A 12768-nucleotide genomic window follows, 5' to 3' on the forward strand; every position below is an offset into this window, starting at 1 on the left:
AGAAACAAAGACAAAACTAGTTTGGTCTCTTCTTTGTAGTGTAGAGTAACTGGAGAACTCATCGGGCTCATGACCCGACGATAATGGTTCGAATCCATTCACTGCAATTACAGGGATTCCCTTCTGCAATAATATCCTATGGTACAAGCAGCAAAACTTATTGGAGCAGGAAGTGCTCTGATTGCATTAGCAGGTGTAGGAGCAGGGATTGGTATCGTTTTTGCAGCTTTGATCCAAAGCGCAGGACGTAACCCCCTAATGGCGAAACAATTGATGGGTTATGCCCTACTCGGTTTTGCGCTATGTGAAAGCATTGCGCTATTTACCCTGTTGGTAGCCTTCTTGATCTTGTTTAGCTCATTTTAAGAACTAGAAAAAAAAACAAACTCTTCATTACAACGTCATGAAGAGGTCAAATTTTTGATTAAGTCTATGTTTTGAGAGACTTTTCATTGAAACTTTTAATCCTTTAGAAAGATCTTTTATTGAAATTTTAACAGAAACCTTTTAAGAGACCTTTTATTGAATCTTTAACAGAAATCTTTTAAGGAATCTTCTGAGAAGTTCATTGGCCTTTCACTTTTGCCAAATTAATGTTCATAACCAAAATAAATGTTAAAACTCTTTAAAGAACTCTTTGAATTTCAGCGTGTGCTGCTGAGACTTAAATTTCACTTTATCTTTATGATAAAGTGCGATTGTTCGCCTTCATGTCTTCTAAAGCATGAAGCATGTCCTTCATGCTCTAAACGGTCCTTGTATTTTTTTCACGAACGCGCTAATGAGACGTGGCCTTGACAGTAAATAAGACATTTTGTTGAAACTCGCTAGCTCATGGTCGATGATTTAGCCAGCTTCAAGCATATCCTAAATGCACGAGCCATCGACCATGCCTAGCTATCGAAAATAGCTAGGCATGGTCGATGGCTCTCGTGCTTAGAGTTCAATATGATTTTAAAAGTATGAATTCACAACGAACTTTTGTTTGAAAAAAGAAGAGCTATTTGGAAAAGACTTCAAAGATTTTGAACTGCGGCTCTTGTGATGTCCTAAGGCCTAAAAACCCGAAGAGTTTTAGACTCTTTGCCAAAGTCAAATTACCAAATCACTGAATTACCAAAATATTTAATTTAAGTTATTTTTCAATAACTTATCAAATAATCAAATAATCAAATAACCCCATTTGGTTATTAGGATTCTCCTGCGTTCATCATACAAAGAAATTTTTAGAGAGACTATTTATCCTTTCATCACATATATGCACATCAGCCATCAGTGGTCATAGGTTCAAGCCCTTCCTGTTCCTGTCAACATTGCGTCTCTGGCGCTTTGAATAAAATCGCTGAGCAAGCGCTCAGCAATTTAGAGCCACTAAAGTGGCCTGGAGAGCCCTTAGGCCTTCGGCCATAAAAGATGGCGCCCTAGTCATCGACCATGACGAGGGCCGCTCGAGGTGGCCCTCGAGCTTAGAGTTCAATAAGGTTTAAAAAGTATGAATTCACAAAGAACTTTTGTTTGAAAAAAGAAGAGCAACCTGGAAAAGACTTCAAAGATTTTGAACTGCGGTTCTTGGAGAATCTTGAAGAGTGCTGATTTGTTCAAACAAGAATAATTTGAAGTGCTTCAAGAATGGCCCTTTCGTGAATTTATTCATGAAGCGTGCCTTGATAACCTTTAGGTTATCAAGCAGGGCCTCATAAACCATAAACAATACCGTACCTAAACCAACACAGGTGGATAAGCTGAATAAGCAAAGGCTAAGGCAGACACTCGGGAAAGGAACTCGGCAAAATACTAGCGTAACTTCGGAAGAAGCTAGACCTTAATAAAGGTGTCACTAAAGAGAGAACGACAACTGGTTATTAAAACCACAGGGCTTTGCAAAGTGGAAACACTGCGTATAAAGCCTGACGCCTGCCCGGTGCCGGGAGATAAGTCTAGTATATGCAAGTATATAAACAGAAGGACCGGTAAACGGCAGCCATAACTCTGGTGCGACTTGATAAGCTAATATAATAATATGGTGAAATTCCATAATTAGAGCCAACCTAATTAACCTACTAGAACATGCAATACGAGTAATTGAATTGTGTGAAGCTTCTAGAACAATGTAACAGGACGTTTGACCTCCGGACGATCCTGAGCTAGGTGAAGATTCTCATGGGTAATGAAAGTGAACCATCGCTTGAGGCACCACGATGGCCGGAGGTTGAAATAACGGCTTGGGCTTGGGTGGGTCGCCAGAGTTGACCCATCAGTTTGGTCAGATCGTAAGATCAAGCCCATGGTGTATAGATGGACCCTAACAGAAATCGTAACAATATTATATTGGAACAAGGTAAGCCCCATGCTCTCTTGAATTTCAAGAGAGTTCAAAGCAATTTGAACTATCGAGCAGGGGGTAGAAGCCTGGACAATAAGCAAAGGCTCTGCTGTAATCACAGAGATAAGATCTTATGATCTACACCGAAAGGTGGCCCACTTGTCCAATGGGTGACGGGGCTACATATCCTGAGCAAAATCAGTCCTAGATACCTACCTGACTCCAAAAGGCAGTAGGCAAAAACAGAATCCCATTTAACGAGGTCCATTAAAGATGGACTGAGAGCTACCTTAGGTGGCTCTTCGATGAAAAATAGAAATTGTGTGGAACTGGTGCAGCATTGACTGGCAGAGATGCTATGAAATCGTTGCACGTGGGCAATCTTTGATTGCCCAATTGCAACACGGAATTGTAGTAGCTTATAAAAATGCAGATAAGGGTACATTAAAACTTCTTCAGAATAAGCCAGAGGAGTAATTTGGTCAATAGTTTTGCTGGTTGAAAGCCGCCCTTAACGGCCCTTTTGGTTCCTTTTAGGGCCTTTAGGCGAGGGGCCGCCTAAGCGGCCGCGAGGGCCACTTTGGTGGCCCTAGAGGGCTTTTGGCCCTAGACCTTTAAGAGGTCCACCTTAGTGGCCCTAAAACCAACGGCCACTTAAGTGGCTTAGGGCCTTTGGTTCCCCTTGGAACCAACGAGGCCCTAAGGCCAAAGGCCTTCGGGCCACCTTAGTGGCCCAAGACATCTAAGATGTCCAAGGCCGTCTATGACGTCTTGCCATCAAAGATGACGAGGGCCACCCACCGTAGGTGGCAGGTGGCGAATCATCTTCGATGATTATCGCCGTCTAAGACGGCCTAGCCGTCTAAGCGGCCCTAGATTCGCAAAGATGGAAAACTCGTCAAAGCAGACCCATCTAACGGACGTCCTGGGACCTGCTGAAAAAAGCAAAAAGTTTTTGCCCGGTTAGCCTACAAACAATCGAAGATGAAGAACCTATGGAAATCCATCAGAAGATCGCCAAGAAACTTGGGGGAAGCAATGTGGTCTTAGGGCCTAAAAGCCCTCGGGGGTCCCCCCGGGCCACCTAAGTGGCCCTCGTCCCCGATGCCAAAAACCTGGTAGCACTCCATATGGAATGTCATCTTCAGGTTACTTATACTAAAAAGACTGCATTAAAAGCGCGATTTACAGAAATGGGATTGATTCAACAGATCAACAAATTAGTTCAACTGAACAACAAATTAAAAGAAAACCCCCAACAAAAAGTAAAAAGCCTGTCGCTGTAGCCGTGTGCGGCGAAAGTCGCACGCACGGTTGTGGCCGGGGGAAAGCCTGAAAGGGCTTACCTATCGGAATATGGTTCTAAGGTAAAAAACCTGCTCGCTGCCTTAGTAAAATTAAGCTATATGCTGGAAACCCCTAAAGCTTTCAATACAAAAAAGATTTCCTCAGCTATTTCACAGCTGAGTTTGTACTTTTCTGTGAAAAGTGCTACTTTTTTTTGTAACAATTTGAAAGATAATACAATGGGCAATCAGCAGGGAAGATAAGTTTTTTAGTAAAAAAATTAAAAAGCTTAAACCCTCAGAGACCAAACGCTTAACAAATAACAAATCAAATAGAATCTCAAACCTTGTTTTGTCTAAGACAAAACAAGCGTGTCCCAGGTGTTCTAAAGAACACCGACCATGTTCCAGGTGTTCTTTAGAACACCGACCATGTCCTTATTTTGTCTTAGACAAAACAAAGATATCTTTATTCTTTCTAAGAAAGAACAAGCACATCCTTGTTAAATAATGACTGTCAAACTTCATTCTATGTGGATTGTAGGTTTTGTAGATGGAGAAGGATACTTTCGAGCTAACATAATGACTAATAAAAGTTTTCGCTTTAAAATGCAAATTCAACCGGAATTTGTGATTACACAACATAAACGTGACGTGGATCTTTTGTATAAAATCAAAGCTGTATTTGGTTGTGGAGCTGTTAGCAAAATTAAAGATAAAGATGCAACAGATGATACAATAACATATCGTGTTCGAAAAAATAGCGATTTATGTGGTAAAATTATTCCCTTTTTCGAAAAACATTTTTTGAAAACTCAAAAAAAAGTGGAATTTCTTCGCTTCCGAAAGCTTTGTTTCTTACTCAAACAAAAAGTACATTTGAAGGAAGAAGGTTTTGTTCAATGTTTGGAACTTGCAAAAAAAATTCCTTATAGTGAAGTTAGTTGAAAAGGATATGTTTTCTAAATTTGTTTAGAAAGGCTACATGGTGATGTATTTTTGAGAAGTTTGAATTTGTTATTTGAAGATAGAGTCCAACTCTTGTTTTAATCATTATTCTTTTTATTCTGATTTGTCAATCAGAATAGAGCGTTTAATTTAAAACTATTTATTATATAATTCGATAAATATGAGAATTCTGTTAAATAACAAAATTTTTTGTGTTTTTTCTTTACTTGTTGATTATGAAATCAATTTTTTCATGCAGTTTTTATTTGTCACAAAAGAAACCTTATAATAAATACTTGAAAAAGAAGAGAGCGTGCTTGACTCTTGTTGGTTTTTCACAGAAAAACAAACAAAAATCAAGGCTTTATAGATTTCGCAAAAAAAGAATAAAATCTATAAAGTGTTTAAAAATGTTTCTGACAATTTTTAAACCTATGAGCGAAATTCCTTGCCAAATAATTGTTGGCCTGCATGAATGGCGGAATGATTGTTCTGCTGTCTCTCCCGAGTCGCCAGCGAACTTGACATTCTCGTGAAGAGGCGAGAGATTTAGCACGGGACGATAAGACCCTGGCACCTTGACTTCAAGCTGTTGTTGCTGTTCTTACTTCAGGAGTTCAGTCTAGGTGGGACTTTTCTGATTTCATAGAAAAGACAAATGAGAGACCACCCTTTTGAAGAAGAGCAGCTCCAAAAAAAGGAACTGTGAAGGCGTTGTTCAAACTCTGTTTGAACACACTCAACTCACTCTCAGCTTAGGGCCCTAAGGGCCTTCCAGAGGCCATCGCTCTTTGGAGCAACCCTAATGAGGCCTTTAATCCTAGGCGAAAGTTCTGTTTTTGGTCAGACAGTGTGGGAGTTTCTCTGGGGCGGAGGCCTCCAAAACAGTATCGGAGGCGCGCCAAGGTTAGAAATCCCCCTTTCATGGGTAAGATTTTGTGGCAATCCATTTCTCTAGCCTGACTGTAAGGAACACTCTCCGAACAGGTACGCAAGTAGGCGATAGTGACCCAGTGGTTTGGTGTGGAAAAACCACTGATCATCGGATCAAAGGTACGCCAGGGATAACAGGTTCATCGGCTCCTAGAGGTGCGCCATTGTGCCGTTGTTCTGTGCTGTGAACGAGAGTTCACCTACATCATCTTCGCTTCTATGTAGTAAAGCACTTCCCTGAATGCCGTCGAAAACGACGGAGTTCTAAGCGGGAAAGAAAGCCATGTGAGTGGGGAAGATACCACCAACAGGCATTGGTAAGCTAGTCTTGGCATGGCTAAGTTAATGAACCCGAAACACATACGTCGTCCGTGATAAAGCCGCGCAGTAATTCATACCTTGATGCCCTTGAGGGGCATCAAGCATATCCTTGATGTGCTAAAGACACATCAAGCATGTCCCAGGTGTTTTTTAGAACACCGACCATGTCCTAGATGTTCTTTAGAACATCGGCCATATTCTCCCTTAAGAATTATTTGACACAGGACTTTCTAACACTCTTCATGGAAAATCCAGCGAAGATTGTGAATCAGGAGCCACCCGATGGTAAAGACGTACGGGAGCCTAAACCAGGAAAAAAGAACGCAAGAACAACGGAACTATGGGATTGCCTAACGGACTAAAGTCCTATGGGAACGGAGCTATCTTAACAGGGATAACGTTAGATGAAAAATCTAACCGTGTAAAAATTTTTTGCACTCCCCAAGAAAAGCAAGATCGTTAACCACAAAAACCTTTGTATTAACATCTGGCGAGCCGTATGAATTGAAAGGTTCACGTACGGTTCTGAGGGCAGTTTCAGAACCTAAAGGGATTCCCTCTGGTCTAAAGACCAGAGCATTCCTCTGGTCTAAAGACCAGAGCATTCCCTATGGAACTTCTTCTGACCCCTACTCCCTATCGACGAGCTGGTTTGACACCTCGATGTCGGCTTGTTGCGTCCTTGGGCTGCAGAAGGTCCAAAGGGTAGGACTGTTCGTCCTTTAATGCAGCACACGAGCTGGGTTTAGTGCGTCGTGAGACAGTACGGTTCCTATCTGTGCTAAATTAGACTGAGACTCAGACCCCCCAGTACGAGAGGACCGGAGGGGTCCCAACCTCTGGTCTACCGGTTATTGTTTCTGCAGTATCGCCGGGCAGCTAAGTTGGACATCAGAACCGCTGAAGGCATCTGAAGTGGGAAAGATTTGTCAAAACAGGTCTCTAAATTCGTGGAAGTCTACCACGTGGATCGGCAACAAGTGTACTTCTGTAAAGACTGGCTTGGTTGTACGAAACAACACTTTTTTTTCACATGACTTGCTTTCGGCCTTAGGCCCTAGAGCCTAAAAACCTTCTGGCGGTCACACAAAGAGTCGGCTTTTGTTTAAAGCCAAAAAAACCAGCTAAATCGGCTTTAGCTGAAAGCCAAAGATCAAAGAATGCGCTTTTGAGTAAGCTTTTATTTAAGCTTTCAAGCAAGTCATGATTTGAGCTTTCTTCTGTTATTTGAGAAAGGCCGCAACCGCGGCTCGGACATCTTTAATATCGAACTAGCGACCATAGCTAAGGTCACTTTGGTGGCTTAGGCCGTCGACCACGGGCTAAGCCATCGAAGATGGCGAGGACATCTTAGATGCCTAGCCATCTTCGATGGCTAGCCCGTCTTCGACGGCCTAGGCCGTCTTTGACGGACAAGACGTCTATGACGTCTTGCCATCTTCGATGACTCGCCACGGTCGTTGTCTAGGCCGGGGGGGTACCCCGAAGGCCTCTGGCCTTAGGGCCACCAAAGTGGCCCTCGGTCGACGGCCTAGTGGGCAATCTTAGATTGCCCAAAGGCCGTCGAGCCCTAGGCCGTGGTCGACGGGCTAGCTATCAAAGATAGCTAGGCATCTATGACTATCACCGCTCTGCACTCCTTCATGAACGTGAAAAGATATTTGATGCGGTCTCTTAACCGAAAGAAACTTTTTTTATACAAACTTTTTTCTATTTGATTCTTTTTTTTATCTATGCTTTTTTTTTTTACACACACAGGTAGCCAAACGTTCGGTATTAGGAAGAAGAAAAATTGTCAAGTTTTTTGGACATGTCCGAAGTGATTATGCATGAATAAGTAGCTTAAGTCTAACAGACGGCCGAAAATCCTAGGTTTTCTGCAAAATGCTTCGAATGCAGAGTGATTCGGTTTCTAAAGAGAAGCCCTTTGGTCTCTTTGATGAATCCCATTGTTTCTTCTTGCTTTGAGTTTGTTGTTTCTCTTTTTTCAAACTTAACTTTTTTCTGTGAAAGCTTTATGCTTTTCAGAAAAGAAAAAAATTTGATGCAGTTAAGATCTTCTTCAAAACCAACTCTTTTTCAAAAGTTGACCAATTCACAATCAACAAAAGACTGTGAATTCAGAATTTTTTTTTATTGCTCGAGTTAGGGCTTGGAAGGCCCTTAGGCCCTCGAACCCTAATTGAAGCTTTAGCTCTTAATAAGAGCAGACGTTTGTTTTCTCGAAGGCCATCAAAAATGGCCCTGAAAGCTTAAAAGTTTTTAATAAAAAAAGCCTACAAGTTTTCAACCAAAGATCAGAATGAAAGATCAGAATGAAAGTTTCAAGGCTTTCTATGAAAGCCTATAGATTTTAGATGAAAGCTTCAAAGTTTTAATGAAAAAAGTCTTGATGCCCCCCAAGGGCATCAAGGAAATCCTAGATAACCCAAAGGTTATCAACCAAATCCCAGATGTTCTTTAGAACATCGACCACATCTCTGATAACCTAAACGTTATCAACCACATCCTACAGATTTTCTATAAAAGCCTAAAGGTTTTGATAGAAAACCCATCCGGGAATATGACTTAATGGTAGAGTGTCTGTTTTGCATGCAGAAAGTCGCGGTTCGATTCCGCGTGTTTCCAACAGACACACCAAACTTTTAATTAACTTGTTTTGGTAGGTCATCTGTGCCATTCTGCTGTTGCTTCTGTTGTAACTGAAAACTTACTTTGATTCCTTTGAAAGGCATCAAGCATGTCCTTCATGCGCTAAAGGACTGCCTAAGGCGGCGCTCGTTCATTAAAGACAACCTAACGGTCCATCTTTAGATGGCTGAGGACATGGTCGATGCTGAGCCATGGTCGCTGTCTGAGGCTGGTTGGTTCCTGTAAGGCCTAAAGGGCCTATTAGTTTCTTTAGGAACCAACGGCCCTCGAATCAAAGATCGACAATCGAGTTTCTCAGCTGAAATAATTACTCCTTTAGTAGAGCTTGTTGTGAAATCTACTGGAAACTATAACTTCCCAGCAACATATTACAACCAGAGGTTGTAACGTTACTGGAAAGCAGCGGTTATAGTATTACTTTGGAAGTAAGGAATCAATATTGACAAAAACCAACATTTACAAACAGTTTCACAATTCTAGCAGCAAGCCAGTCCTATGAGTTGAAAGGTTCAAATACGGTTCTGAAGATAGTTTGAAGTACCCTTGATGCCCCTAAGGGGCATCAAGCAGTGCCTTGATGCCCTTAGGGGCATCAAGCAGTGCCTTGATGCCCTTAGGGGCATCAAGAGTATGCTTCACGCGCTAAAGCGCACGAGGTATATCCTAAAAAAAAAATTTTAGAAACTTGTTCTCTAAAATTACTCTGTCTCTACGGATCTTCTTCTGACCCCTAGAAAGCAGTGCTTTGATTTTTTTTTCAAAGCACCAACCCAATGTCCTCGTCGTCTAGTGGTTAGGACAATGCTCTTTCACAGCGTAAACACGGGCTCGAATCCCGTCGAGGTCGCTCTTTTTTTAGAGTTTTTGTGAGATTTCTAAAACTGTTAAGCTCTTCCAGTAAAGCTAGAATGGAAGGTGAGTGTTTAAAGACCTTCGATTGCAATTCAGCCTATACTAATCATAGTTGTAGTACGTTTTATTATTGATGAAGTTCCTAGGTTCTGGTCTGTTTAGCTTTTTTCAGGAGAAAAAAAGCAACTTTAAAAAAAAAAGCTGTGGTCGATGTTCTAAAGAACATTTGAGATATGCTTGATAACTTAAAAGTTATCAAGGCCCTGGTCGATGTTCTCTAGGGCCATCTGGGATATGGTCGATGTTCTAAAGAACATTTGGGTATTCTTAATTTTTCTTCGAAAAAACAAAGATGTGCTTGAAGTGCCCTAGAGCATCTAGGGCCTTAGGGCCTAAAGGCCCTCTAAGGCCAGAGGCCTTCGGGGGGACGAGGGCCACTTAGGTGGCCCTAGAAGGCCCTTGGCCTTAGGGACCTCTAAAGGGTCTAGGGCCGGGAGGGCCGCCAAAGCGGCCCTCTAAGGCCACTCGCCACCTCTGGTGGGGTGGCCTTCGGGACCCCTTTGGGGGTCTAGGGCCAAAGGCCCTCTAGGGCCACCAAAGGGGCCCTCGCGGCCGCTTAGGCGGCCCTTCGCCCCGCCCTGGTCGATGTTCTAAAGAACATCTGAGACACGGTCGGTGTTCTAAAGAACACCTGGGATATTTTTTATGTACTTGAGCGCATAAAACCATTCAAAGAAGGTATTCTTTTTTCCAGAAGATTAAACCTGGCACTTTTGTTTTGACAATTCTCAAAGGTTTCTTGATTTTAAAACTGAAGAACCGAAAGCTCAATTAAACCACCCTAGTCATAGGGTTTAGGTTGTAGAGCTTAGAGCTCTAGGTTTTTTTTCAAAAATTTATTAATTGATGCATTGACGGATTTATTGATTGACCCATTAATTGACAATGGTCTCAAAAAAAGTGCATATGAAGGGGTTTGAGGACTCTTAAGACTTTTTGGGCCTCTAGGGCCTTTGGCCCGGGGGTTTACCCGAGGGCCTTTAGGCCCTAGACCATCAAGCATACCCTAAAGACTTCCTACAAGCAAAAAGAGCGCGAGTGTATAGACTTTCGGGTTGTTGAACCATGTACCCTGACTCTCAAAGAGAGCACTTTCCATGGAAGAGTCAAAGGCATAAAGACCCAATCCACTGCTTGCATAGGCAAGCGCCAAAAGCCCCAAGACCACAACTCCTTGGTTCACAAGGGCGTAGTCTTGGACCGCTCCACTTTGCCATTTTTTGAGAGAAGGCACTGCCCACTCGCTGACTGCTTGAGTAAGTCCACGGGGACCCAGCACTTCCAGGAATCCTTTGTCAAGAGATTTCCAGGTATAGACACCCAGGTTCAACACAGGCGCGGCTACACATTGATTCCACACTTGATCAAACAACCAGCGAGACTGTAAGAACAAGACCAAACTCTTTTGAAAAGCCTCGGCGCACCAAGGCATAGGCCAAGCATAAGAATATGCTAACCCTAGGCCAATGAACGCAGTGGCAAAAGGTAACCAGGCCACCCATAAGGGAATCATATGGCTACTGACTGCCTCAAGATTAGAAGGTGTTCCTTGTAAGCTAATGTTCCAAAAGGAAGTTCCCCACCCAATCAAAGCATCGCTGAACCCGTAACCGGCCAACACGCTCATTAAAGCCAGAATAATCAAAGGAATCCACATGGTGTAAGGAAGACCTGGATGGCTGATCTCGAGTTTTCGAGCATTTGGAGCAAAAACAAAAGAGGCCAGCAAAACTTTAAAGCTATAAGCACTGGTGAAAGCGGCCACAGCCATTAAGATAAAATGGGAATAAACGCCTTCAGCACCTTGAGTGGCCCATGCCAATTCAAGAATCCCATCCTTACTATAGTAACCAGCTAAGAAAGGCCAACCCATCAAGCTTAAACTCCCAAGCAACAAGCACGCCCATGTGAACGGTAATGCTTGGTGAGCCCCACCTCCTGCTTGTCTGCGCAAGTCTTGTACGTCTGCAGTGGCGTGGATGGCCACCCCAGCACCCAAAAACAATAGGGCTTTAAAGCATGCGTGAGTCATTAAGTGATACACTGCTAACCCATAATGACTCAATCCTAAGGCTACCATCATATAGCCTAGCTGGCTACACGTAGAGTAAGCAATAACACGTTTCAGGTCGGTTTGAACCAGACCCATTGTGGCAGCCATCAAACTGGTTAAGGCACCAACCCATACCAAAGCACTGCGACCCCAAACACTACACTCCCAAACAGAGCTGGTTCGCGCAATCAGATAAACTCCCGCGGTGACTAGAGTCGCCGCATGGATCAGGGCACTGACCGGGGTTGGACCTTCCATGGCGTCGGCAAGCCAGACGTGCAACCCGATCTGCGCAGATTTACCTAAGGCTCCTGCTAGGATCATTGCACATAGAAAATCTGTATAAGAGGCAGATGTACTGGTGGCAACCAGCAAAGACAAGTCCGTACTGCCCAGATACCACCAGAAGCCCATCAAGCCTACCAGAAGGGCTGTATCACTCACTCGATTTACCAAAACTGCTTTCATTGCCGCCTTGGTTGCACTTAAGCGATGAAACCAAAACCCAATTAGTAGATAGCTACAAACACCAATCAATTCCCAACCCACTAATAGAGTTACCAAGTCATTGGCCGCCACCAAAACCAGCATACCTCCTGTAAACAAACTTAGATAGCTCATAAACCGAGGCAAGTGCGGATCGTTTTGCATGTAACCCAAACTGTACAGGTGAACACAAAAACTTACCGCTGTAACTGTAACCATCATGCAAGCCGTCAGGCTGTCAAAAGAGAAAAGCCAAGTTACATGAACAGTACTGCCTTGGAACCAAGAACCCAAGGACACTGTCACTGGAGAGTAGAGGTCAGAAGAAGATTCATAAAGACAGAATTTTTAGAGAGGAGAGTCTCCATAGAGACAATTTCCTTTATAAAGTCTGCTTATGGGCTACCAAAGTGTGGCTAGGGCCTAGGGGCTCTCTAAAGCCCCTAAGGGAGCTCTCGCCTTTAGGCCCTAGGTACGAGGGCCACCTTAGCGGCTCTTAAACTGCCCTCAGAACCGTACTTGAACCTTTCAGTTCATACGGCTCGCCCGCGATTAGATATTAGAGGGTTGTTGAATCTAATCTTTTAATCAATGTAATTATTCCAAACTTTTTCGTTTCGTTACTTTCTGATTTAACTAGAGCTCTTGTTTTTTTTTCGAATGTTGTTGGTTCGAGAATCATCGACCATGTCTAGGCTGTCAAAGACGGCTGAGCCATCTTTAGATGGCTGAGGCCGTCTTTGACGGGCTAGCCACCTTAAGTGGCTAGGCATCTCAGATGCCTAGCTATCAAAGATAGCTAGCCCGTCTTCGACGGCCTATCCCACCCCGAAGGGGGGTTTCTTCAATGGAAC

The 12768-nt window shown here is 43.2% G+C and overlaps 3 protein-coding genes and 3 non-coding genes across 6 annotated transcripts; 4 read left to right on the plus strand and 2 right to left on the minus strand.

The window, feature by feature from the left end:
- The first annotated feature begins 34 nt into the window (after positions 1 to 34).
- Positions 35 to 107, plus strand: MNEG_t16854. Its single transcript has one exon. It is a non-coding gene; the product is annotated as a tRNA-Met (tRNA).
- A 31-nt stretch (positions 108 to 138) lies between these two features.
- On the plus strand, positions 139 to 366 carry MNEG_16809 (hypothetical protein; the record flags this gene model as incomplete). Its single annotated transcript has 1 exon — positions 139 to 366. The coding sequence occupies one exon, from the start codon at positions 139 to 141 to the stop codon at positions 364 to 366; it is 228 nt and encodes a 75-aa protein (XP_013906971.1).
- A 1471-nt stretch (positions 367 to 1837) lies between these two features.
- MNEG_16810 (hypothetical protein) lies at positions 1838 to 2035 on the minus strand (the record flags this gene model as incomplete). Its single annotated transcript has 1 exon — positions 1838 to 2035. One exon carries the CDS (start codon positions 2033 to 2035, stop codon positions 1838 to 1840), a length of 198 nt encoding a protein of 65 aa, XP_013906972.1.
- A 6333-nt stretch (positions 2036 to 8368) lies between these two features.
- On the plus strand, positions 8369 to 8439 carry MNEG_t16855. Its single transcript has one exon. It is a non-coding gene; the product is annotated as a tRNA-Ala (tRNA).
- Positions 8440 to 9238: 799 nt separating this feature from the next.
- MNEG_t16856 lies at positions 9239 to 9310 on the plus strand. Its single transcript has one exon. It is a non-coding gene; the product is annotated as a tRNA-Glu (tRNA).
- Positions 9311 to 9560: 250 nt separating this feature from the next.
- MNEG_16811 (NADH dehydrogenase subunit 5) lies at positions 9561 to 12603 on the minus strand (the record flags this gene model as incomplete). Its single annotated transcript has 3 exons — positions 9561 to 9602; positions 10559 to 12219; positions 12552 to 12603. The coding sequence occupies 3 exons, from the start codon at positions 12601 to 12603 to the stop codon at positions 9561 to 9563; spliced, it is 1755 nt and encodes a 584-aa protein (XP_013906973.1).
- Between the last annotated feature and the right edge of the window lie 165 nt (positions 12604 to 12768).

This window comes from Monoraphidium neglectum, mitochondrion, assembly GCF_000611645.1.
Source record: "Monoraphidium neglectum strain SAG 48.87 mitochondrion, whole genome shotgun sequence".
Classification (NCBI taxonomy): domain Eukaryota; kingdom Viridiplantae; phylum Chlorophyta; class Chlorophyceae; order Sphaeropleales; family Selenastraceae; genus Monoraphidium; species Monoraphidium neglectum.